This window comes from Oncorhynchus tshawytscha, linkage group LG18 (genome assembly GCF_018296145.1).
Source record: "Oncorhynchus tshawytscha isolate Ot180627B linkage group LG18, Otsh_v2.0, whole genome shotgun sequence".
NCBI lineage: Eukaryota > Metazoa > Chordata > Actinopteri > Salmoniformes > Salmonidae > Oncorhynchus > Oncorhynchus tshawytscha.
In genome coordinates, this window is record NC_056446.1 from 24,545,166 (window position 1) to 24,569,812 (window position 24,647).

At 42.3% G+C, this 24,647-nt stretch overlaps 1 protein-coding gene across 11 annotated transcripts in view; it reads left to right on the plus strand.

Annotated features, from left to right (window-relative positions):
• Window positions 1–24,647, plus strand: part of LOC112217704 (syntaxin-binding protein 5-like) — a 140,648-nt gene that overhangs the window by 107,998 nt on the left and 8,003 nt on the right. For 2 of the 11 annotated variants that reach the window (XM_024378175.2, XM_024378176.2), the window contains 14 exons: window positions 6,119–6,242; window positions 7,182–7,260; window positions 7,647–7,801; window positions 12,460–12,532; window positions 12,798–12,945; window positions 13,969–14,036; window positions 14,652–14,692; window positions 14,820–15,043; window positions 15,812–16,002; window positions 16,159–16,284; window positions 17,037–17,194; window positions 19,386–19,445; window positions 21,511–21,561; window positions 22,704–22,754. In XM_024378175.2, coding sequence (XP_024233943.1) covers window positions 6,119–6,242; window positions 7,182–7,260; window positions 7,647–7,801; window positions 12,460–12,532; window positions 12,798–12,945; window positions 13,969–14,036; window positions 14,652–14,692; window positions 14,820–15,043; window positions 15,812–16,002; window positions 16,159–16,284; window positions 17,037–17,194; window positions 19,386–19,445; window positions 21,511–21,561; window positions 22,704–22,754 — 1,549 coding nt within the window. The remainder of the gene's footprint in view (window positions 1–6,118; window positions 6,243–7,181; window positions 7,261–7,646; window positions 7,802–12,459; window positions 12,533–12,797; window positions 12,946–13,968; window positions 14,037–14,651; window positions 14,693–14,819; window positions 15,044–15,811; window positions 16,003–16,158; window positions 16,285–17,036; window positions 17,195–19,385; window positions 19,446–21,510; window positions 21,562–22,703; window positions 22,755–24,647) is intronic. The other 9 variants (XM_042300858.1, XM_024378180.2, XM_042300859.1 and 6 more) reach the window with 7 other exon arrangements.

The following is a 24,647-nucleotide window of genomic DNA, read 5'->3' on the forward strand; positions in this document are numbered from 1 at the left end:
AAAGCCACCTTAGTCATAGGCTGTTCTCTCTGCTACCACACGGCAAGCGATTCCAAGAGGCTTCTAAACAGCTTCTAAGCCTTAAGACTCCTGATCACCTAATCAAATGGCTACCCAGACTATTTTCGATGTCCCCCCCCTCTTTTACACCTCTGCTACTCTGTTGTTATCATCTATGCATAGTCACTTTAATAACTCTACCTACATGTAAATATTACCTCAACTAACCAGTACCCCACACATTGACTCTGTATCGGTACCCCCTGTATATAGTCTCGCTATTGTTATTTTACTGCTGCTGTTTAATTACTTGTTACTTTTATTTCTTATTCTTATCCATATTTTTTTTACTGCGTTGTTGGTTTGGGGCTCCTGTTGTATTCGGTGCATGTGACTAATAAAATTTTATTTGATGTGATAGGACAACCCCCTTCACAGAGCATCTAACACACACTATTATAGGACAAATGGCAAGATCTCTAATACACACTGACACACACTGTTATAGGCTTTTAACTGACCTCTACCTGTCAATATCTGTCTTACTGAAGGGGTCTTAATAAATCTTGTTAAGCCTATGGGTTCCCCTACAGGAACTACACCTCCCATTCAGCTGAAACGGTGGCGCAGGGAATGCAAAAAATATTCTTAGAAATATTTAACCTCCACACATTAACAAGTCCAATACCTCAAATGAAAGATAAACACCTTGTTCATCTACCCAGCGTGTCAGATTTTTAAAATGTTTTACGGCGAAAACACAGCATATATATAGACCACCACCAAAACAAAGAGAAAACGTAGCCATTTTGTACCACAAAAGATAAAATGACAAAAAGCAGGATTTAAAAAAAAATCATTCACTAACCTCTTGAAAATCTTCATCAGATGACAGTCATATGACATGTTACACAGTACATTTATGTTTTGTTCGATAATATGCATTTTATATCCATAAATCTCGGTTTACATTGACGCCATGTTCAGAAAATTCTCCAAAATGTCCGGAGGAATTATAGAAAGCTACGCCAGATAACAGAAATACTCATCATAAACTTTGACTAAAGATACATGTTCTACATATAATTAAAGATACACTGGTTCTTAATGTGCTGTGTCACATTTTTTTTTACGTTACAGAAAAAGCCTAACATTGCAATAATCTGAGACAGCGCTCAGACGTAACAATATTTCTCCGCTATGTTGGAGTCAACAGAAATACAAAATTACAACATAAATATTCCCTTACCTTTGATGATCTTCGATCAGAATGTAGTGCAAGGAGTCCTAGTTCAACAATAAATCATTTTTTTTCTTCATAATGTTCAATTCTAGTGTCCAAGTAGCAGCATTTGCTACCACTTTCAGCTCAAATGCCCAAAAAATGACTTCTGGTCCAGGATAATTTTGCATCAAAAGTTCCAAATTACATATTACAGGTCGACGAAACTGGTCAAACTAAGTGCAGAATCAATCTTCAGGATGTTATGATCATACAGATCGAATAGCATTCCAACCGGATCATCCTAGTTCATCTGGGGCTGATTGGAACAGACGAAGCACTCCAACGCATACGCGCCTTCAAGCACATGAATCTTTTGAGACACTCTAGCTTTCCTTCCCATTAGGTCAAAGTTCACAGCAAATGCTCCATTACACTTTCTACTGAATGAGGACATCTAGTGGAAGACATAGGAAGTGTTTCCAGATCCATAACTTGTTGGGAAGGGAGGGGGCGATGACGTCAAAGTTGCCCCAACTTTCAGGATTTCAAAACTAGTTTGCAAGATTGACTGCCCTGTGAGTTCTGTTATACTCACAGACATAATTCAAACGGTTTTAGAAACTTCAGAGTGTTTTCTATCCAATATTAATTATAATATGCATATATTAGAAATTTAGGACAGATTTTGATGCAGTTCACTATGGGCACGCAATTCATCCAAAGGGGAAATACTGCCCCCTATCCTTAACAAGTTCTGTTGACATTTACAGTATGTACATGTCCTGTCCTGTGGAGTAGTATTGATTTGTCGACAGTTTCTCTTCTGTTAGTACGTTTGTTTGTTTGTTTGTTTGTTTGTTTGTTTGTTTGTGTTTATGTATTGTGGCTGAACTTTAGTGAGGTTAAGGGAGTGTGACTAAGGATGTCTGGGAGGATGACACACTGCTGTCGTTACATAGATGCCCAGTCTGTCTCACACTGTAATAGGAGGAATGCACTCTAATTAGGCCCAACTGTCTCTCTCTGTGTGAGTCTATATATGTGTCTGTGTCTTTGTCTGTGTGTGTTTCTGTGGGTGTGTTTATGTGTTTTTTTATGTGTGTGTGTTTCTGTGTGTGTGTTTCTGTGTGTGTGCGTGTTTCTGTGTGTATATGTGTGTGTGTGTGTGTGTGTGTGTGTGTGTGTGTTGTGTATGTTTGTGTGTGTGTGTGTGTGTGTGTTTCTCTGTGTGTGTTTCTTTGTGTGTGTGTTTCTCTGTGTGTGTGTTTCTTTGTGTGTGTGTTTCTCTGTGTGTGTGTTTCTGTGTGTGTGTTTCTATGTGTGTGTCGTTCTCTTTCTGTGTTTGTCTCTTTCTCCCCCTCTCTCTATACAGTATATAAGTACATTGAGTGTACAAAACATTAGGTACACCTTCCAAATACACCTTCCTAATATATTTTCCCCTCAATTCGTCGAAGCATGGACTAGAAGATGTGGAAAGCGTTCCACAGGGATGCTGGCCCATGTTGACTCCAATGCTTTCCACAGTTGTGTTAAGTTGGCTGGATATCCTTTGAGTGATGGTCCATTCTTGATACACTCGGGAAACTGTTGAGCATGAAAAATCCAGCAGCTTTGCAGTTCTTGACACACTTAAATCAGTTCGCCTGGCACCTAAGTCTTTTGTCTTGCCCATTCAGCCTCTGAATGGCACACATACACAATCCATGTCTGAAATGTCTCAAGGCTTAAAATTCCTTCTTTAACCGCTTCATCTACACTGATTGAAATGGTTTTACAAGTTACATCCATAAGGAATCATATCCTTCACCTGGATTCACCTGGTTAATCTGTCATGGAAAGATCAGTTGTTCCTAATGTTTTGTACACTTAGATATATACTATCTCTCTCTCTCTCTCTCTCGGTCTGCCTGTCTTAGTATTTTTGCATTTCTTTTTGTCGGTGTGCGTGCAAGAGTGTGTGTGTGAGGTTGTGGGTTTGAGTGTTTGTGTGACTCACTGTCTCATCCCAAAAGACCATTCTCTGAAAGGAGCATAATGTAAGTCATTAAATTAGTATTCTTAATGGGTATTATTTGATATGAAGAAAACCATGTGTTTCAATTACCTGCTAATTGTCCAACTAACCATAATGTATTGTCTCTGCTCCATGGGACTGTCAACCTGAACAATGCACTGTTATATTTCTATATCATGTTGAAGTGACGCACTGTGTGGTTACATTCACCTTAAAATGCTTGAGCTGAGAAATGGTCTCTAAGTATTTCAATATTGGCACGAGTGTTTGTGTGTGCGTCTGTGCTAGTGGGTGTGTTTTAATAATGAGTTTTAATAATGAGCTGTAAGACAGCAGTAAGCCGGTCTGTTTTTTCCGGGGTGTGCTTTAATAATGATGAAGCAGCCATTTTATTAATTTGTTGTCGGTCGCTAAATCACTTTCTGCCTTGCCAAAATAGAAATAAAGTTGTTGGGTTTATGCAAAGCAGAGGGAGGGCATTCTTAATGACAAAATAATGAGTCTTCAATTTCAACCCACCGCATCATAATTCCACTCCACCCCATCCCCACTCCTATCATCCCCACTCCTATCTGTCTGATTTCTGCTCTTAGCTTATCTTTGTATCTCCCATCCTTGAGCTTTTGCTGAACGTTTATAATGTAGGGAGATTTTTATGTAAAAATGTATAGCATTTTTTTAAGTGTTTCTCAGGTTGTCTCAGTGAGGTGTTGCTTTAGCAGGTCAGGCGCTAGTCGTTAGCTTATGCTGCCTGCCTCCTCATAGCCAGGTGCTCTTTCTATGTCTCTCTCTCTCTCTCTCTCTCTCCCGTGTCTCTTCTCCTCTCTTCTTTATAATATGTCAGTCAATGTATGTATTTTTCTTTCCTCTCTCTTGACCTTGATCTTTAGCTTTTTCTCCCTCTCTCTCTCTTCAATGGCAATAACACTTGTTTCTCTTCAATGGGGATAACACTTGTCTCTGTCAATGGGGATAACACTTGTCTCTGTCAATGGCGATACCACTTGTCTCTGTCAATGGGGATAACACTTGTCTCTGTCAATGGGGATAACACTTGTCTCTGTCAATGGGGATAACACTTGTCTCTGTCAATGGGGATAACACATGTCTCTGTCAATGGGGATAACACTTGTCTCTGTCAATGGCGATACCACTTGTCTCTGTCAATGGCGATAACACTTGTCTCTGTCAATGGGGATAACACTTGTCTCTGTCAATGGGGATAACACTTGTCTCTGTCAATGGGGATAACACTTGTCTCTGTCAATGGTGATAACACTTGTCTCTGTCAATGGGGATAACACTTGTCTCTGTCAATGGGGATAACACTTGTCTCTGTCAATGGGGATAACACTTGTCTCTGTCAATGGGGATAACACTTGTCTCTGTCAATGGCGATAACACTTGTCTCTGTCAATGGCGATAACACTTGTCTCTGTCAATGGGGTTAACACTTGTCTCTGTCAATGGGGATAACACTTGTCTCTGTCAATGGGGATAACACTTGTCTCTGTCAATGGGGTTAACACTTGTCTCTGTCAATGGGGATAACACTTGTCTCTGTCAATGGGGTTAACACTTGTCTCTGTCAATGGGGATAACACTTGTCTCTGTCAATGGGGTTAACACTTGTCTCTGTCAATGGGGATAACACTTGTCTCTGTCAATGGGGATAACACTTGTCTCTGTCAATGGGGATAACACTTGTCTCTGTCAATGGGGTTAACACTTGTCTCTGTCAATGGGGATAACACTTGTCTCTTCAATGGGGTTAACACTTGTCTCTGTCAATGGGGATAACACTTGTCTCTTCAATGGGGATAACACTTGTCTCTTCAGTGGGGATACCACTTGTCTCTGTCAATGGGGTTAACACTTGTCTCTGTCAATGGGGATAACACTTGTCTCTTCAACGGGGATAACACTTGTCTCTGTCAATGGGGATAACACTTGTCTCTGTCAATGGGGATAACACTTGTCTCTTCAACGGGGATAACACTTGTCTCTGTCAATGGGGATAACACTTGTCTCTGTCAATGGGGATAACACTTGTCTCTGTCAATGGGGTTAACACTTGTCTCTGTCAATGGGGATAACACTTGTCTCTGTCAATGGGGATAACACTTGTCTCTGTCAATGGGGTTAACACTTGTCTCTGTCAATGGGGATAACACTTGTCTCTGTCAATGGGGATAACACTTGTCTCTGTCAATGGGGATAACACTTGTCTCTGTCAATGGGGATAACACTTGTCTCTGTCAATGGGGATAACACTTGTCTCTGTCAATGGGGATAACACTTGTCTCTTCAATGGGGATAACACTTGTCTCTGTCAATGGGGATAACACTTGTCTCTTCAACGGGGATAACACTTGTCTCTGTCAATGGCGATAACACTTGTTAGCACTGTCACATTTAAACCACCTTTGAACCACCTTTGTGCATTATGATTGTACAGATATATCGGCATTTAGCCATGATCTGTATGAATGATTATACTGTACTGTAGCTATATAATGCATCATAAATTATCATTCATTTATAATGCATGCTACACGGGTGGTTGATAGAAGGTTGTACCATGTTTCAGGGATGTACATGACGTAACCAAATGTAAACTCTGCCTTGCAACCCTCCTCTACTCTAACATCACAACAGCCATCTGCTGAACACAGCATAATCCACACTAAGGCGTGGGCGTAATAGTCACATGTGAACACACCGTATGTCCATAGGAGAAGCCTTATACGTGAACAGTATGTGTGTGAGAGGTATAGCTGTACCTGGTAACTGGTACTGCTACAAATGGTTTCCCACTGTGATTAAGTGGCTCTCTTCTTCCTGTCCCTCACTTCCTGCTTCCTGTGGTTTCCTAGGCGATCCACTCGGTTGCCTGGCACCATGAGGGCAAGCAGTTCATCTGTAGTCACTCAGACGGAACGCTCACCATATGGAACATCAAGGGCCAGGGCAAGCCATTTCAGACAATCACCCCACATGGTAAGCTTGAACACACACACACACACACACACACACACACACACACACACTTTTCACCCCAATTACTTTTAATATGCAACCTGTCTTTATAACTTTTCTCTGGTTTCCAACATTTCTCCTTTCACATCAGAATCACCTTTATTCACTGTACATTTGCACATACTAAGAATTCGACTTGGTGATATGGGGCTGCAAGTGATAGACAACATTTAGAGACAGAATACAGACAGAGGAATTTACACAAAGTAAACATACATTATTTACTAAATAGATCAAATAAAGTGAACAAGGGTTTAATTTACTCTGTGTTAAACGTTTCCTTCCCTGATGTGACTTTGTCCCCCCCCCTCTTAGAGACAACTAAGAGAAAGGGAGTTGAAAGAAAGCAAGAGAACTTTGAACCCCATTCTTAAATTGCCATGTTATTGTTCTTGTGTACAGTGTAATGGGGAAAGGATTCCATTGAAACGGTTTTGAATGAGTTGTTTTCCCCGCTGCTGCATGCGTAATCAGTTTAGTATTTAATGAACAATTATGAAACTGTGTGTGACAGGTTTATGTGAAATTAAAAAAGGCTTCCCTTTAAGAAATGTAATTAAGGCTAGGTAATTGTCAATTATTACAATAAATTGTGATTACATTCTTCCTTTTTAGTGTATACTTATTTGACCAACCCTTAAGTTGACTCCCTTTGTGCACATAGATTTTTGAATAAATGCTAGCTATCTCGCTCCCTCTCTCTGATGGACAGGCCTGAATCACTGTCTGACACACACAGTGGCTGCTACTGCTCCATCAGGGAAATGGTGGAAGAAAAGTGAGGAGGAGAGAGTGGAGAGGAGAGAGGGCAAGGGAAAAGAGGAGAAAGGGAACAAAGCAGAGAGTAAGAGGGGAATGAAGAAGGGAACTAACAAGCTAAAGTGATCTGTTCTATTTCAGGAAAGCAGCCCAAGGATGGAAAGAAGCCAGAGCCCTGCAAACCCATCCTCAAAGTGGAGTACAAGACCACTAGACTGGGGTAAGGATACGCTCACACGCACACACACACGCACACGCACACACACACACACACACACACACACACACACACACACACACACACACACACACACACACACACACACACACACACACACACACACACAACCCTACGATGCTTGGAGAGATAGTGAATATGGCATCTCTATAGCTTTCCATATGGACTTGTGTCTCATGTGTCTGTTCGTGTGTGTGTGTGATATATGTGTGTGTATGTCTGCGCCTGTCTGTGTGTGGTATATGTGTGTGTAAGTCTGCGTCCGTCTGTGTGTGGTATATGTGTGTGTATGTCTGCGTCTGTCTGTGTGTGGTATATGTGTGTGTATGTCTGCATCTGTCTGTGTGTGGTATATGTGTGCTATACAGAGACCCCTTCATGATCCTGTCTGGAGGTCTGTCGTATGACACGGTGGGTCGGCGGCCATGTCTGACGGTGATGCATGGGAAGAGTACAGCCGTGCTGGAGATGGACTATCCTATCGTAGACTTCCTCACGCTCTGTGAGACGCCATACTCTAACGGTCAGTGTGTGTGTGTGTGTGTGTGTGTGTGTGTGTGTGTATGTGTGTGTGTGTCCATGTGTGTGGTTGTTTGTATGCTTGCTATATCATTATCTACAAATACCCCAGTAAGAGTGTGTTTATGAGTGGAATCAGTTTAATTAGCAGCTACACTGACGGCTTTGTTGTTTCCAGCCGGTAATATGTTGTGTCCTAGCCCTTCTCAGCATTGACATTTGACCTTTCTGTTTTTGTATGTGTGTGAGACTGTGTGTGATGAATATAAAATATCCCAGGGGAGGTTTATGCTCGTGATTCTTTGTGGAGTACAATGAATGTTAGATTTGTATCTTCTCCCTTGTTCACAATAGCTGTCTGACCTGATTATGTTATTAAATTAATGCCCTGCCCTTTGTGAGATGATGTGTCTTGGGAGAGGGCTTTCATTGATGATGATTTAGATGTTCTGTCTTCTATATCATTATGTAATGACAGAGGTGTTGATTTTGGTGTCTTGTTTTGGGTTTGTTTTGCTAAGATGTGTGTGTTTCAATGGGAACCAATTGATTGGAGGTGGGAATAGACTTAATTCAATTGAATGGCGTTTTACATCTTGTGCCGAAATGTCTGGGTCAGAGAGGGGCTGAGTGGAGAACACACAGTGGAGTACCCTCCCCTCTTTACAGCTCACATCTTACCTGCTCTATAGCCCCTGGTAGCCTTTAATGTAGGTCTGCATGGGTAATGAACCAGATAAAGGTATTCATATTTATTCATTGGTTTGATGCTATAGTTGATATCATGTTTGGATGCTTGTTGTTTTGGGTTGGTTTAAGAAGATTGACGCTCCAGTCGGTTGCTGGTTCAAATGGAACAGTAGGCCGCACTATTTTAGGATGCTGCATGATCAATGTTGTACATATTCAGACAATAGATGATGAAAATTGTGTCAATTATGTAAAAAATCTAAGCGGGGGGTGGTTACTAAGCGAACGTATTGAATTGTTTTAAGATGGTCACACCAATGACCATTTAGCTATTTGAATTTGAATTTTAGGACCGCTTTACGTATACAACAAAATATATATATAATCATATTTGATGAAACATTGAATTTGGCCTTACTGCTATTAGCCCATAGTATCGTGTTTCAAGGTAAGACCCAGATGCAGATTGTGTCGAAGTAACAATGTTTATTTCCACAACAGGGACAAAGGTACAGGACAGCAGGCAGGCAGGCAGGCAGGCAGGCTCAGAGTCAGGTCAGGCAGGAGTTGGTAATCCAGAGTAGTGGGGCAAAGGTACAGGACGGCATGTAGGCTCAGGGTCAGGTCAGGCAGAGGGATCAAAGTCGGGAAAAACTAGAAAACAGGAACTAAGACAAGACAGGACCATGGGGGAAAACGCTAGTAGGTTCTACGAACAAAACGATCTGGCAACAGACAAACAGAGAACACAGGTATAAATATACAGGGGATAACAGGAAAGATGGGCGACACCTGGAGGGGGGTAGAGTCAAGCACAAAGACAGGTGAAACAGATCAGGGTGTGACACAGAAACGCATTGAATAACATGGAAAAACAGATATTCAGAAAATAAATCAAAAGGAAGTTTGTTTTAAAGTGTCTGTCCTATATCTGAGAGATATAAGAAAGCTCAGGAAATTATTTATATATATTTTTACTGATATTTAACAAACAGTGGGCCAAACTGTTTGGACGCTACAGATGTTTTTGTGAGATGACAGATTTTCGGGATATTTCATAGTCTGACAAACACTGCTGTAGTTCAGTGATATCTCAGATTTTGATGGGGATTTTTTTTAATGCTAATTGATTTTCCAGAGGGAGCGGACATTGACATTAGGGGGTTCTTAAAAACATAAAATAATAACATCATCCTAAGAGTGTTGGGCCGAGCTGACTAGGAGAAAAATCTGTCAATTTGCCCTTGAGGAATTGCTCCTGTAAGTCGCTCTGCATTAGAGTGTTTGCTAAATAATTCAATTGTAATGTGATAACTTATTACATTAAGTGGGTAAAAGTTATTACATTAAGCCTTCATCATTTTTATTATATTAACCGGCAAGTTATTACATTAACCCAGCTTTATTACATAAAACAATGTAAAAGTTATTATAAATTAAAAAATGTATAACATTCACCAGTACTATTACATTGACCGGTGCTATTACATTGACCGGTGCTATTACAATAACCGGTGCTATTACAATGACCGCTGCTATTATAATGACCGGTGCTGTTACATTGACCGGTGTTATTAAATTTACCGCTGCTATTATAATGACCGGTGCTATTACAATGACAGATGCTATTACATTAACCGGTGCTATTACATTGACGGGTGCTATTACAATGATCGGTGCTATTACATTGACGGGTGCTATTACAATGATCGGTGCTATTACATTGACGGGTGCTATTACAATGATCGGTGCTATTACATTGACTGGTGTTATTACATTGACTGGTGCTATTACATTAACTGGTGCTATTACATTGGGCGGTGCTATTACATTGACTGGGGCTGTTACATTAACCGGTGCTATTACATTGACTGGTGCTATTACATTGGGCGGTGCTATTACATTGACCAGTGCTATTACATTGACCGGTGCTATTACATTGACCGGTGCTGTTACATTGACCGGTGCTGTTACATTGACCGGTGCTGTTACATTGACCGGTGCTATTACATTGACCAGTGCTATTACATTGACCGGTGCTATTACATTGACTGGTGCTGTTACATTGACCAGTTCTATTACATTGACCGGTGCTATTACATTGACCGGTACTGTTACATTGACTGGTGCTGTTACATTGACTGGTGCTGTTACATTGACCAGTGCTATTACATTGACCGGTGCTATTACATTGACCGGTGCTGTTACATTAACTGGTGCTATTACATTGACCGGCGCTATTACATTGACCGGTGCTGTTACATTAACTGGTGCTATTACATTAGCTGGTGCTATTATATTGACCGGTGCTATTACATTGACCGGTGCAGTTACATTAACTGGTGCAATTACATTAACTGGTGCTATTATATTGACCGGTGCTGTTACATTAGCCGGTGCTCTTACAATGATATTTATCCTTAGGCAGTGTAATGTTGATAGGCATATGTAAATGGCTGTCATGAAGAGACTGCATCTTAACCACAGAAAATGGGGGGCTAAAGTCATGTGGATGTAGCTCATCCAAAAAGTGTGTGTGTATGTGCGTGTAGCTTGAAGTGTGTGTGTGTCTTGTTTGATGTTAGCGTTGGTATGGGGGCATGAGGAAACCAATTAACAGACGATCGGTTGATGGTTGCGTAATGGTGACCATGGCGACCAACCTTATGTTGGGATGCTTTGATTCAATCTTGTAATGGCGACCTAGGAGACCTGGGATTACACAACACTGGGCTGATTACTGCACCACTGCTTCAATCTGCTGTTACTGATGGGGAGGACGGGAGGATGTTGAACAGGACATTTCATCTTTTATTATGGAATTGAGTTTTTTTTAGAAAAGATCAGAGGCAGACCAATGATACAGACAGACACACTGACAGACGGACACACTGACAGACATAGGCAGGCAGGCAGCACAGACAGCCGGACTGACAGACACATCCACAGACAACAAAGACTGAGAAACACTTAGAGCATTTCTGAGACATTCTAACAGACAAAAGGCGATAGTGAGAGAAGGCAAGAGGGAGTTGGAGAGAAACAGAGCAGAGAGACATTGATTGTCAAGGTCGTGGCCGCCCTGGTGTACAATGTGTTTCTTCTGGGACTTACAAGCTGTAACTACACTGACTCTGAAGGGAGGACACTGAAAACATGTTCTAGGCTTCCAGTCACACACGGTTCTCTCTACAAACACACACACACACACACACCACACGCACGCATGCACACACATGTACACATATACCCACAAACACACACACGCGCACACACTATCCTCTCTCTGGCTCAGACAATAATGCCTATTTACTCTCCCATTGCATCTCAGCCAGACGCTAACAAAAGAACACTGCGTTTTCTCCTACCACCTCTAACAGCATACTGCTATTGTGCTGCAATATTATGTATAGGTATTTCAGGTCTGTGGTATTCCTCCATATTCCTTCAGTTCAGCTCAGTTCCTTTTCATCCAAAGCTTTATTGGGCAAAATAATGTTCCATAATCAAACATCCCACTGGGCAAAAAAGGGGTTGAATCAACATTGTTCCCACGTCATTTCAACCCCCAAAATCAATGTGATGATGTTGAATCAACATAGATTGGCAAAAAGTCATCAGCGTAAGGGCATTTCTTATTTTTGTCACGCAATTGTTTACCTAAATCCAATGACATTTCACATTCAATTCATGTTAGTTGACAATTCAACCAAATGTAAATGAAAACTAGACGTTGAACTGACGTCTGTGCCCAGTGGGATGTTAACTCATCTTCAGTTTAATATTGAAATATGCTTTTAATATGTTACTATATATTCCTACTGTACCAAGCCTCGAACTCATATATTTGATCAACATCTTGAAGACATTTGGGAATTGTAGATTTCAGAGAATAATTTCAGAGAATATACCCTACATATTGTGTTGATGAATGACATCTATCTTTCTTTTTGTTATGTTTTTTTCATGCAGATTTTCAGGAACCTTATGCTGTAGTGGTCCTTCTAGAAAAGGATTTAGTTGTAATCGACCTTGCACAAAATGGGTACGTCTGAGTGGATGTTAAAGGACTGAACACAAAAAATATTTAGCTACTGTATTATTTGGACTTCTTGAATGTTCCTACTCATTTGAAACACAACAGTTATTACTAACTAACAGGTAGTAGACTTGTTATCCCTGTAGATTTAGCTTCTGTACTTTCATTCATTTCCATTTTATTACATGCATCTCTTTCAGTTTCAATGTCTCGTGGCCTGCCATTGTAGGGACTAAAACTGTGAGCTGTAATTCTATGTCCCATTTCCTAGTTACCCCATATTCGAGAACCCCTATCCACTGACCATTCATGAGTCTCCGGTTACCTGCTGTGAGTACTTTGCTGACTGCCCTGTGGACCTCATACCCGCACTTTACTCTGTTGGCTCCAGACAGAAACGACAGGGCTACAGCAAAAAGGTAAGGACCACACTTCTCTACAATACACCCTCTCAGCTACTGGGCCCCTCATAATGGCAGTACTGTGCTATTGCAGGAGTATTCAAGTTCCGGAGCCTTCTGGTTTTCTGTTCTACCTGATAATAAATTCCACCCGCCTGGTGTCCCAGGTCTAAATCAGCCTGATTAGAGGGAAACAATGAAAAAACATCTGTGGAACTGACTTGGAAGTCCAGAGTTGAGTTTTAGGGTGCTATACCATCATATCCCGTCAATGTTTATGTTGAAGGACACACAGTAAATAACATTCGGTAGTCCAATCTCCACCCTGTTCTGCATCTTATCTCCTGTATGTTTTTTTCTTTTTAAATCTAACAATTTATCCTTTCATTTATCCTACATGTTCTCTAATTCTAGCTTTATTCTACCCTCTATCCTGTCTCTCTCTGTTCTGCTTCTTTTTAATTCATTGTATTCTTGTTATATTCTCCCGCGCTGTTGGAAATGTCACCATGTACTGACCCTCTCCTTCCTCTCATCTCTCCATCCCTTTATCTCCCTGCCTGCTTCTTTCTACTGTGTGTCAAGTAAGGGGTGGCTGTGGGAAGCGTTCTTACTGAAAGATCAATGTTGAGTCATACCACTGACCTTTGTATGTTCTACTGCGTTTAACACAACCTAAAAAACACATTTGCGCTCTCTCAGACACACACACACACACACACACACACACACACACACACGTGCATTGACAAACACACACCGTGGTAAAGGTTCCCTCTATCTCTAAGACAAATGATGTCCCATCAGCCCACTGGCTAAGAGAAGGCATGTGTCTCTGTCCTCTTGCTTCCCTCCTGTCTCATTCCAATGGTCTCATTACAGTATGTTTATTTTATTTGGTTCAATGTGTAGGCTAGATTGGATCTGACAACATCTTATCACTGATTTCCTTATACCTTACGCATGTATCAATCTCAACGATTACCATTTCTTGTTGTTGTCTTGTTTGTGCTGTTCTGTTTGGTGTATTGTGTTGTCCAGGAGTGGCCAATCAGTGGTGGTAACTGGGGCCTCGGCACACAGAGCTACCCTGAGATCATCATCACTGGGTAGGAGACCCAACTCTATTTAATCATAATGCCTTCCTCTATCCTTCCTCTATCCTGCCTAGCAGTCATGAGAGGAAAAAACTCTTTAGAATACTTGAACTTAGCAATGTGACATTGAAGAATGGCTTGGCAGAAGGGGTCCCTTTTACTCGCCTCTCTCTCCCTCCCACTCCCTCACTCCCTCTCTCTCTTTCTCTCTCTCCCTCCCTCTCTTGTCACCTCCAGACATCCCTGTGTTAGTATTCCCCCCACGTCTATCTCTGTCTCTCTCTTGCGCGCGCTCTCTCTGTCTGTCTCTCTCTCTCTCTCTCTCTCTCTCGCTCTCTTTCTTCAGCTGAAGAGAGATTGTTCTTCCAGTTACACAAAGTGCAGATTATACAGGTCAATCCCAGAATGCATTGCACTATTGAGACGCGGGGTTATGGTGTGTCTCCTCTCATGTGGATGTATTCTTCTGTAGAGCTGAATCTAGACAATCATGACAGGTAGAGCCGAGCTGAATCATTAGAGATGTGGTTGTGTATACAAAAAGCTGAAGTGGTAATTATTCCCTCTGATTCTCTACCCTCTCTCCTTCCCTCACCGGCTTCTCTCTTTCTCTTTATGATTTCACAGGCATGCTGATGGGACTGTGAAGTTTTGGGATGCTTCTGCAAGTAAGTGCCTTTACATGGACTTCCTTATGTGTAATATCTCGGGCCTAGATGGCCTTATAGTTTCCCTATTCTGTACTGTCTCCCAATGTGTTTGTGTGTAACTGAGCCATCTCCTATCTTTTCCCAGTAATGCTCCAGGTACTGTACAAGCTGAAGACGGCCAAGGTGTTTGAGAAGAGCAGGAATAATAAGGAGGACAAGCAGAACACAGAGATTGTGGATGAGGACCCGTTTGCCATCCAGATCATGGCCTGGTGTCCTGAGAGCAGGATGCTGTGTGTGGCCGGGGTGTCTGCCAACCTCATCATATACCGCTTCAGCAAGCAGGAGATCACCACCGAGGTCGTACAGGTGGGTCGGCGTGTGTGTGTTTGGAGGTGAAAGAAACACACACCTATTTAGGCGAGGTGCTGGCTAGCGGAGTAGAACACTTGAAAAAGAAAAGGAGAGCCGCACACTCTAGGAGCTCAGATGCAATAATTGAATAACGTAATAACCAATGTTTCGACGGACAAGCTGTCTTTGTGTGTGTGTTTAACATGTCTCTGTGCTGACCATGTTGGATCGTTGGATAGTGTAAACTGAGAAACACTCCCATTTACTCTTGATGCTTATAGCCTGGCAATATGGATGCCATGACGACAGACGCACAGTGTAGTGGTAAATATAGCCTCCCGTAGACAACTAGACAACTGAGCAGAGTCATTATTGGTTCAATGGTGTTTCTTGGATCCTGAATGCTGTTCCTAGAGACAGTGTTTACCTCCCAATGCCTCATTAGATGAGTCTCCAGCCAGTAAGAACACAATATAGTTGCCATGCCAACATACATAGTGGTAAACAACCTGTATCATTATTTTGTGGCAGCTATGAGTAGTGATGATAATAATGATCTGTGTCTGACCAAGATAAAGTGTGTGACCTGTGGAGAGATTGAAAGCAGAGTTTGAGAGAGAGAGAGAGAGAGAGAGAGAGAGAGAGAGCAGTATCACATGCATAAATGCCAATAGTGCCATTGAGACTCCCATCATGCACACATAGACACACACTGAATCATACTGAATTGATGGCTGCTGAACTCATTATTGAGTTTCTGGAATGTGTGTGTGTATTCCCTAGCTGTTGGAGGTACGTCTGCAGTACGAGGTGAATGACATGGAGTCCCCTCCAGAGGGGGGAGGGGGGGGGGACCGTGACCTGCCCACCCCAGGAGCAGCCTCACCTAGCCCCCAGACCACCGGACCCCCGACTCACCCCTCCACCAGCAGCAACTCCTCTGACGGGGTCCGAGACAACGTACCCTGCCTCAAGTATGCATCCTGCACCACCACCGGCTCACATACAGTAGTTACACACACGTACACTCTGCAACAAACTGTGCCTTAGGGATGCACAACCGGCCCACAATCTCTCTGAGGCTATTCAATATAATTACACTCTTTTTCTCTCTCCCTCTCTGTCTGTAGGGTGCGTAGTACCCCTCTGAAGCAGTCTTCAGGGTATCAGGTAGAGTTGGTGGTGCAGCTGGTGTGGGTAAGTGGAGAGCCCCCCCAACAAATCACCAGCTTGGCCCTCAACTCCTCCTACGGCCTGTAAGTATAAGGTGGTAGACAGTATATCTACATGAGATTTACTGTGAACCCTAATGAAACAACCCAATATAACACTTCAATCTGGAGCTCTGTGCAAACCAACCAAGGATACTATGAAAGTAAATCATTTTAGGGAGCGGTAATGTTTTTCTCAACTTGAGGAACAGGTCCTCAATTCGAAGAGTCAAAATGTGGTTGTGAGCCATGGATTTGATATGATTTCCCTCGTACAGCTGAGCTGGAATGGAGTCAAGCTGTGTCTACATGGTTTATGTCCGCAGGGAAATTCTGTCTGAGACTTCTGCTGCTTTGGTTTCTGGAAGAACTAGCTATATTTAATCTAAACCCCAAACCCCAATCTCATATCTCTTTTTACATCTCTCTCTCTTCCTCCCCTCCCTCCCTCCCTCCCTCCCTCCCTCCCTCCCTCCCCCCCTCCCTCCCTCCCTCCCTCCCTCCCTCCCTCCCTCCCTCCCTCCCTCCCCCCTCCCTTCCTCTCTCCCTCCCTCCCTCTCCCTACCCTTCCCCTCTCCCTCCCTCTTCCTCCCTTCCTCTCTCCCTCCCTCTTCCTCTACTTCTCTCTCCCTCCCTCCCTCTCCCTCCCTTCTCTCCCTCCCTCCCTCCCTCTTCCTCCACTTCCCTCTCTCCCTCCCTCCCTCCCTCCCTCTTCCTCCACTTCTCTCTCCCTCCCTCCCTCTTCCTCCACTTCTCTCTCCCTCCCTCCCTCTCCCTACCCTTCCTCTCTCCAACAGGATTGTGTTTGGGAACAGTAATGGTCTGGCGGTGGTGGACTACCTCCAAAAGACAGTGCTGTTGAACCTGGGGACAGTGGAGCTGTATGGGTCTAACGATCCCTACCAGAGACAGGCTCGCTCTCCACGCAAGGCACGCCAGCCCGCCGGAGGTAATGGTAAAGACCTTTACCACTTCACTGATTTACCACCACACAGATAGCCTTCTGTAGGTTTGTATCACATAAGGCTGCTGAGGGGAGGGCGGCTCATAATAATGTCTGGAATGGAGCAAATGGAATGGCATCAAACACATGGAAACCATGGAAACCATGATGTGTTTGATGTATTTGATACCGTTCCACTAATTCCGCTCCAGTCATTACCACGAGCCCGTCGTCCCCAATTAAGGTGCCACCAACGTCCTGTGGTTTGTACTATATATGGCCTTCCAGTAGATGGTTTTTTGTAGCATGACTTATGACGTATGTCATCTTAATAATTCTAATACTTACAGGTGTGTAGATATAGGCATACGTAGTCTTGTACGATGTTACAAGGATGAGGGGTATATTTGGTAGATGTGCTTGTATACTGTTCAGTCTGTATCATCTGCACATGTAGGCAATCAAAAAAAGCAATGTTGGTGACAAGGTGGTACGAGGTTCTCCGTCTCCTCTCCTCCGTCTCTGTATCTTTGCAATTCCTTGAAAGGATTTTGAATGGTTACTAAATTGTTATTTTGACTATTCAGTGCGTTGTCTTCTCTCTGTGGTGGCTGGCTGGCACACACACTGACACATACCATCCCTCCTACACATACCGTGTCACTGCAGCACTGTGGTGTTATTGACAGACTGCAGCATCGCTGCATTATGACATACTGCCACCTGTTGTTTGATGACGTTACTACAGTCTCCAGTATAACCAAATCAATGCCAATAACCACTCTTGTGTAATGACTGTAACCTGCGTGGTTTAGCAACAGCTTGGTGAGGAAAAGTAGGTGTGTGTGTGTGTGTGTGTGGTTAGTGGTGGGCTGGTACCTGTCAGAGTGGGGGGAGTCTGAGGAGTAATTGATCAAATCAATTCAAATTTAATTTGTCACATGCGTCATAAACAACAGGTGTAGATTAACAGTGAAATGCTTATTTACAGGCCCTTCCCAACAATACAAAGATATATAAAATAGAGAAATAACATTAAAGTAAAACATGTAATAAAATGTATAATAAATACATAGTGAGTAAGGATCACTTGGCTATATACACAGGGTACCAGTACCGAGTCCATGTGCAGGGCCTTCCTCTGATTCCGCCTGGTATAGAAGTCCTGGATGGCTGGCAGCTCGGTCCCAGTGATGTACCGGGCCGTACGCACTACGCTCTGTAGCATCTTGAGGTCGGATGCCTAGCAGTTGCCATACCAAGTGGTGTTGCAGCCAGTCAAGATGTTCTCAATGGTGCAGCTGTAAAACTTTTTGAGGATCTGAGGACCCATGCCAAATCTTTTCAGCCTCCTCAGGGGGAAGAGGTGTTGTTGTGTCCTCTTCACAACTGTCTTGGTGTGTGTGGACCATGATAAAACCTTAGTGATGTGGACACTGAGGAACTTGAATCTCTCGACCCACTCACCTACAGCCTCGTCGATGTGAATCGGAGCGTGTTTGGCCCTCCGTTTCCTGTAGTCCACGATCAGCTCCTTTGACTTGCTGGCATTAAGGTAGAGGTTGTTGTCCTGGCACCACACTGTCATGTATCTGACTTCCTCCCTATAGGCAGGCTCATCGTTGTCGGTGATCAGGCCTACCACTGTTGTGTCATCGGCAAACTTAGTGATGATGTTGGAGTCGTGTGCGGGTTGGGTCTGTTTGTCTGACCTACCCATAGTACTGGAGTCTGTCTGGGGCAGTGGGGCTGAGTCTTTGTCTGTGTGGGACTGTCTGTCTGTCCATCTGGTGGTGTCTGTCAGTCTACCCGTCCGTCCGTCCTACCCAGAGGACTGGAGTCTGTTCGGGTTAGGGTCTGTCCTACCCATAGTACTGGAGTCTGTCTGGGGCAGTGGGGCTGTGTTTGTGTCTGTCTGGGGCTATCTGGCTGCGTCTGTCTCTGTCTGTCTGTCTGGGTCCAGGCCTTCTGTCTCTATGTATGGGGAGGGTTGGGCAATGGCTTGGATAGCAGTCTGTTTAGTCTGTTTCTGCTCTGGTCTGCATCATCTGTTTGGCAGACAGGGAAAATGGAGGTATACCCAAAAACCTACATATCATAACATCCTTATCAAACAGAAAGGAGAAAAGGACAGAGAAGAATGAAGCTGTAGCTAATGATAATGACATCTAATGTCGTGCAATGTCTGTCACTTCTGCTGCAGGTCTGTGTGACATCAACGAGGGTTCTGCCTCGGAAGACCGCTGCAAATCCCCCACTTCAGGTAAACTATCTTTCAGCATGTTAGAGTTGGCATTACACTGGTACAGATGTAGGATCTTAATTTGATCACCCATTTTCAGGTGAACTTTCCTGCAATGCAGTGTATGTAGTGTATTGGAGGTTTAAAAAGACTTCTGAAGTTTGTAATTTCCACTTTGACATTTTAGACCTGATTTTCCTTCACGAAAAATGTATCAACCCCTACAATAATTAATTATAATCCACATAATATTTCACATTTCCTGTTGCTGTAGGATTATCCTACTGTAGCGAACTGGCTCAAATTAAGATCCTACATCTGTATCCACAGCAGTTACAACACCCACTGAACCCAGAACAACTTGTTCAGTAACAGGTTGGTTGTTATGGGTAAAAGGACTCATAAATAAGCATGATTCACTTAAAGACCGTATATTGACCTAACCTGAATATTATGAATCCATAGATTCATAGAAAACTGGTAGTACATCTTTGCCTAAATTTGATCAGAATGCATGTGAGCGATTTGTTTGCTATTGGTGAATATGGTTCTCTCTGAGATGTCACACACACCTTTGGATGTGGGAACCTTTTTCTTGAAAACCAGAAGTGTTGCAGTTCTATCTGTCTGAAAGTTTGATTTCACACAGACTTTATTGAAGAGTCAAGTTTACAACTGGAGTGTTTAGAGTTGAAATTAAACATTTTTTTTTTTACAGGTCTCTTTTGTGTACTGACACTTCACTCTCCTGCTTTCAAGGAATAAAATCTACTTTTAATAAAACAGAAAGAAGAATAAATAAGAGATTAGATAGATTTTGGCAGTTTTAATATGTTTTATCAAAACCTGAGACATTAGCAGTAAACTGAGGCGATGACACCATGATTTGGCATTAACTAGACAGTTTAGGACCATTAAACTCCCTGAATCAGTGAATAAGTACTCTATAGTCAGTCCAAGACACAAATGTATTGATTCCCACCGAATAGGACATTAGTTTATAAGGAGGGTTAGTTCATATGGACCTTCCCAAATCTTGGACTTAAAAAAAAATGTTTTTTTTAAATGATACTACGACATGCCCACATATAATTTGTTTTCTGTCTATTGATTTTGTCTGAGTCTTCCAGACCTCATTTGACTTTTATAGGATGGGAGGTAGTGGTTTCCTTTCCAGTGGGTTTTACTCATATCATGCTGGGTCATTTTCGGATGTAGGAATGAAACAGAACTACAAACTTCCTTGTGAGTTTCAAGTGAGATCTGATCATGTAATTAGGAGATGCATATTCAATCTTCTGTATGTATTACTACAGTATTACAGAACATGGTCACGAATAGATCAACAACAAACAATAATACTTTTCACACAACTTAATCCAAGCATCTGCCCTTTTCAGATTTGTACAAACAAAACGTTATAGTCCCTTCCACAGTTACTGTCTCGATAAGGTGCTTCCTCAATGGCCCTGTCCTGGACGACTAATCTCAGTTCGCTAAATTAGCATTTGAGGTGATGAGGCATGCTAATTTGAGAACAACCCAGTTCCATCTCATTACTGGGAGCTTGACATTAACACACAGACACTGGGGCTAAAACAGAGAGCTGAGCTGCATTTTAAAAGGTCACACAGAAAAAACAAGTAGCCCAGAGACTGAAGTCACACTGCTAGCTATGTTCCAGGTGTTCAGCCAACTACGCCAAACCCCAGTGTCTGGTGTCACTAGCTAGACACTGCCTCTGTACATCTGCTATTTATGAGGATGGCATATCTGGTCTCCAGTCTTGACTTGAGCATATGTCTACACCTAATTGATTCTAGAATTGTCGGGAGTCAACAAGGCTTTAAAGTTTTGGCTGCTAGGAAAATAATTAGTCTGAACAAAAAAGTACACTACGTCTACAAATATTCTGCATGCGCCCAGGTAGTTGAAAATTAAGATGGAGGCAAACTGCTATCAATTGGTTCTAATGTTACAATGATAACAAGTAGAAAAACAGTCCTTTCACGAATGTGATTGGTAGGCGGTATGGTAAAGTACCAGGATGTTTCTAACTGCACGTCTATCTACTTCCTCCCAAAAGTGTTGGCGTCAAACCATCAGCAATTCTACAATGGAGGTGGGGGTAGAGGAGGTAAGAGTGGCCAAAGACTTCAACCACGGAGTAGTTTGGGCAGGGATAGTACAATGTACAAGATAAGTTGTCAGCCACTGTTTTGTTGTAGCAACCTGTCTCGGTCTCTGTTTTCACCTCAGTGGCACTGAATCACTGTTTGGCCTAGAACAAACCTTGTATAAAATCTTATACACACACACACATATAATGGTATACCCTAGAACTCCATTGCATGCTACATGTTTGTAGCACGTATGTCACATTGTGAAATGTGCCTGTTGCAATTGTCCTTCAATGATTGTCCTTCCTTCACTCCGGCTCCTGATTGGCTGTCTGTAGTTATGACATCACAGCAGTCTATCTGTAGTCACTCTGTACTTTCCCAACTCTGTCTTCTGTCTGTCTGACACTGTTGACTTTGCGGCAAGGTTTATATTCTGAACACTGTCATTCTCTACCTCATAGATTTAGGATAAATGGGCAGTTTAAGAAGTGTGTTCTTTTCTTAAACAACAAATAATTTTAAGATATCTTTGATTTATGTGCAAAGCATCTCTAACATTAGTTAATAAATAATAGAAATGGACTGTAAGGCTAGTCAAATGTCAAAACCAAAACCTCACGAGGCTCCAAAAGTTAACATAGTTCTGACCACCTAGCTAAAAGTGCCTTGTAGGCCCTACCAGAGATACATCTTCCCTGCTTGTACTGTACTGTCATTCCACTGTTTTCTTCCATCCTACTCACTTCCTGTTTCCTTCCTGTCTTTGGTGCATGCTCCTGTGGCATGGGGGTTCTGAATGAGTATCTTCTTACTATTCCTCTCTTCCAGGACACTGTGTGTGCTATGTACGATAGCTTACTTACTTGTTGTTATTTTGTCCGTCCCAGCATGCCTCTGTGATTCAACAGGGTTGTCTTCCTCTGATGCCCTAATGCTTCCTTCCTGTTTAATTCTAAAGCATTTTGCCTCCCCTGAAGCAGAATGAAGCAAACGCCAACAGTTATACCAAAGCTTATGTGTGTAGTAATGCTATAAGCACAACCACATCCCAGTCCTAGCTGCTAACTTCTAACTCCTAGCTCCTAGCTAGCTTTGCATGGCCTGTCGTGTTAGCTTAGGTGTGTGTTTGTAAAGAGGGGTGTTCTCTTTTTTCCAGCAAAGATGTCACGGAAATTAAGCTTGCCTACTGAGCTAAAGCCAGACTTGGGTAAGCCTTAACTTCGTGTTAACATTTTGCGTTTCTTAATAAATTTTTTTCCTCCCAAAACTGGACTTCACTGTATCCTTAAGTCCAAATGGTCTCCCGATATGAGCATCTCACGGGAATAATGTGAGCTCTGTAGTTAGTATCCATTAATAGAAGCTTATGTCATTTTCTATAAGATTTTAGTATACGTATAATGCCCTAGAGGTGGCAAAGAGCCCTGTTGATGGCCTCATGACTACCAAAAGCATAGATATATCCTATATATTTCCAAAAAAATGCTGTCAGACTAACTGATGATCACCATTTGGCAGTGTCTGCTACTTCTTAAGACAAACTTGGAGACAAGAGGTGGAGAGGACAGACATACAGTACATTTCTGTTGGGTATTTTACAAACTGCTACGCTAAACTAACCAGGACTCTGTTGCACAATAGAGCTTTCTGTCTATATGTGTTTTCTGCAGCATTCTCTTCCTATTTTCTATTTCCTACCTGTTTCTTTTTTGTTTGGTCCTTTCCAAAAGTTAAAACACTTTTCTTGTAGGAGACCGACAGATATAAATACAGAAAGAAACATTGTTCTTTTATTTTTTATCTGTACACTTTACCCAAAAACGAAAATCACAATTTCCTTCCTAGGACCCCAAATGGCAGAACCCCTAAGATGAGGAAGAGAGGGTTTATTGGGGTCGGATCCTTATTGAATATGCCAAATCTGTCAAATGCAGAGATATGATAGTCTGGTAAAAGATTTTTGGAGGTGTCGACATATAACACACTAACTGAATTGTGACATACGCTGATTGTACAAAACATTATGAACACCTGCTCTTTCCATGACATAGACTGACCAGGTGAATTCAGGTGAAAGCTATGATCCCTTATTGATGTCACCTGTTATTAAATTACCTTCAATCGGTGTAGCTGAAGGGGAGCAGACAGGTTAAAGAATGATTTTTAAGCATTGAGACAACTGTGACACGGATTGTGTATGTGTGCCATTCAGATGGCAAATGGGCAAGACAAAATATTTAAGTGCCTTTGAACAGGGGATGGTAGTAGGTGCCAGGCGCACCGGTTTGAGTGTGTCAAGAATTGCAACATTGCTGAGTTTTTCACACTCAACAGTTTCCTGTGTATCAAGAATTGTCCACCACCCAAAGGACATCCAGCCTAGTTGACATAACTGTGGGAAGCATTGAAGTCAACATGGGCCAGCATCCCTGTAGAAGGCTTTCAACACCTAGTAGAATCCATGCCCCAATGAATTGAGGCTGTTCTGAGGCGAAAAGGGGGTGCAACTTGATATTAGGAATGTTCCTAATGTTTTGTGCACTCAGTGTATAACAACAGTGTTGTTTGTGATATATACAGTTTATAAACGTTTGTTTATTCATCTTTCCAGCAACTCACAGGGAGCTTCTAAAACTGTATTAGCTTGTTATATTGACACCTGGTTTTAAATGTTGATGATGTGTTGTTTTTTGTACTAATGAATAAAACAAGTACAAGGTTGTAAAGTTTTAGTGAAATCTTCCCATGTTTCCTACGTGCCAATCTTCTTCAACCAACGACCAACCATTCATTTTATGAGTTCCATCTGCTCCACAGATAAAAACAAGTCCTTTTCTATTGCTATGTGTCTTAACCTTGCACCTGGACCTCAAACTCTTAGTTTGCCATGTAAGGAGAAGAGTTTTCTTCAACAGATCAAGTTATTTTACAGCCTAATCTATTTTACAAGGTGTTTTAGACCTCTTTAAAAGGAACGTCTGCTCACTGTTTTCTGTTCCTGTGTAATTGCTATTTTAGCTTAGTGATACAATAAAATGTCATCCTCAATGTTGTTTGTCAGAATCCAACTGCTCCCACCAATCATACAGCTGTTGTTCAC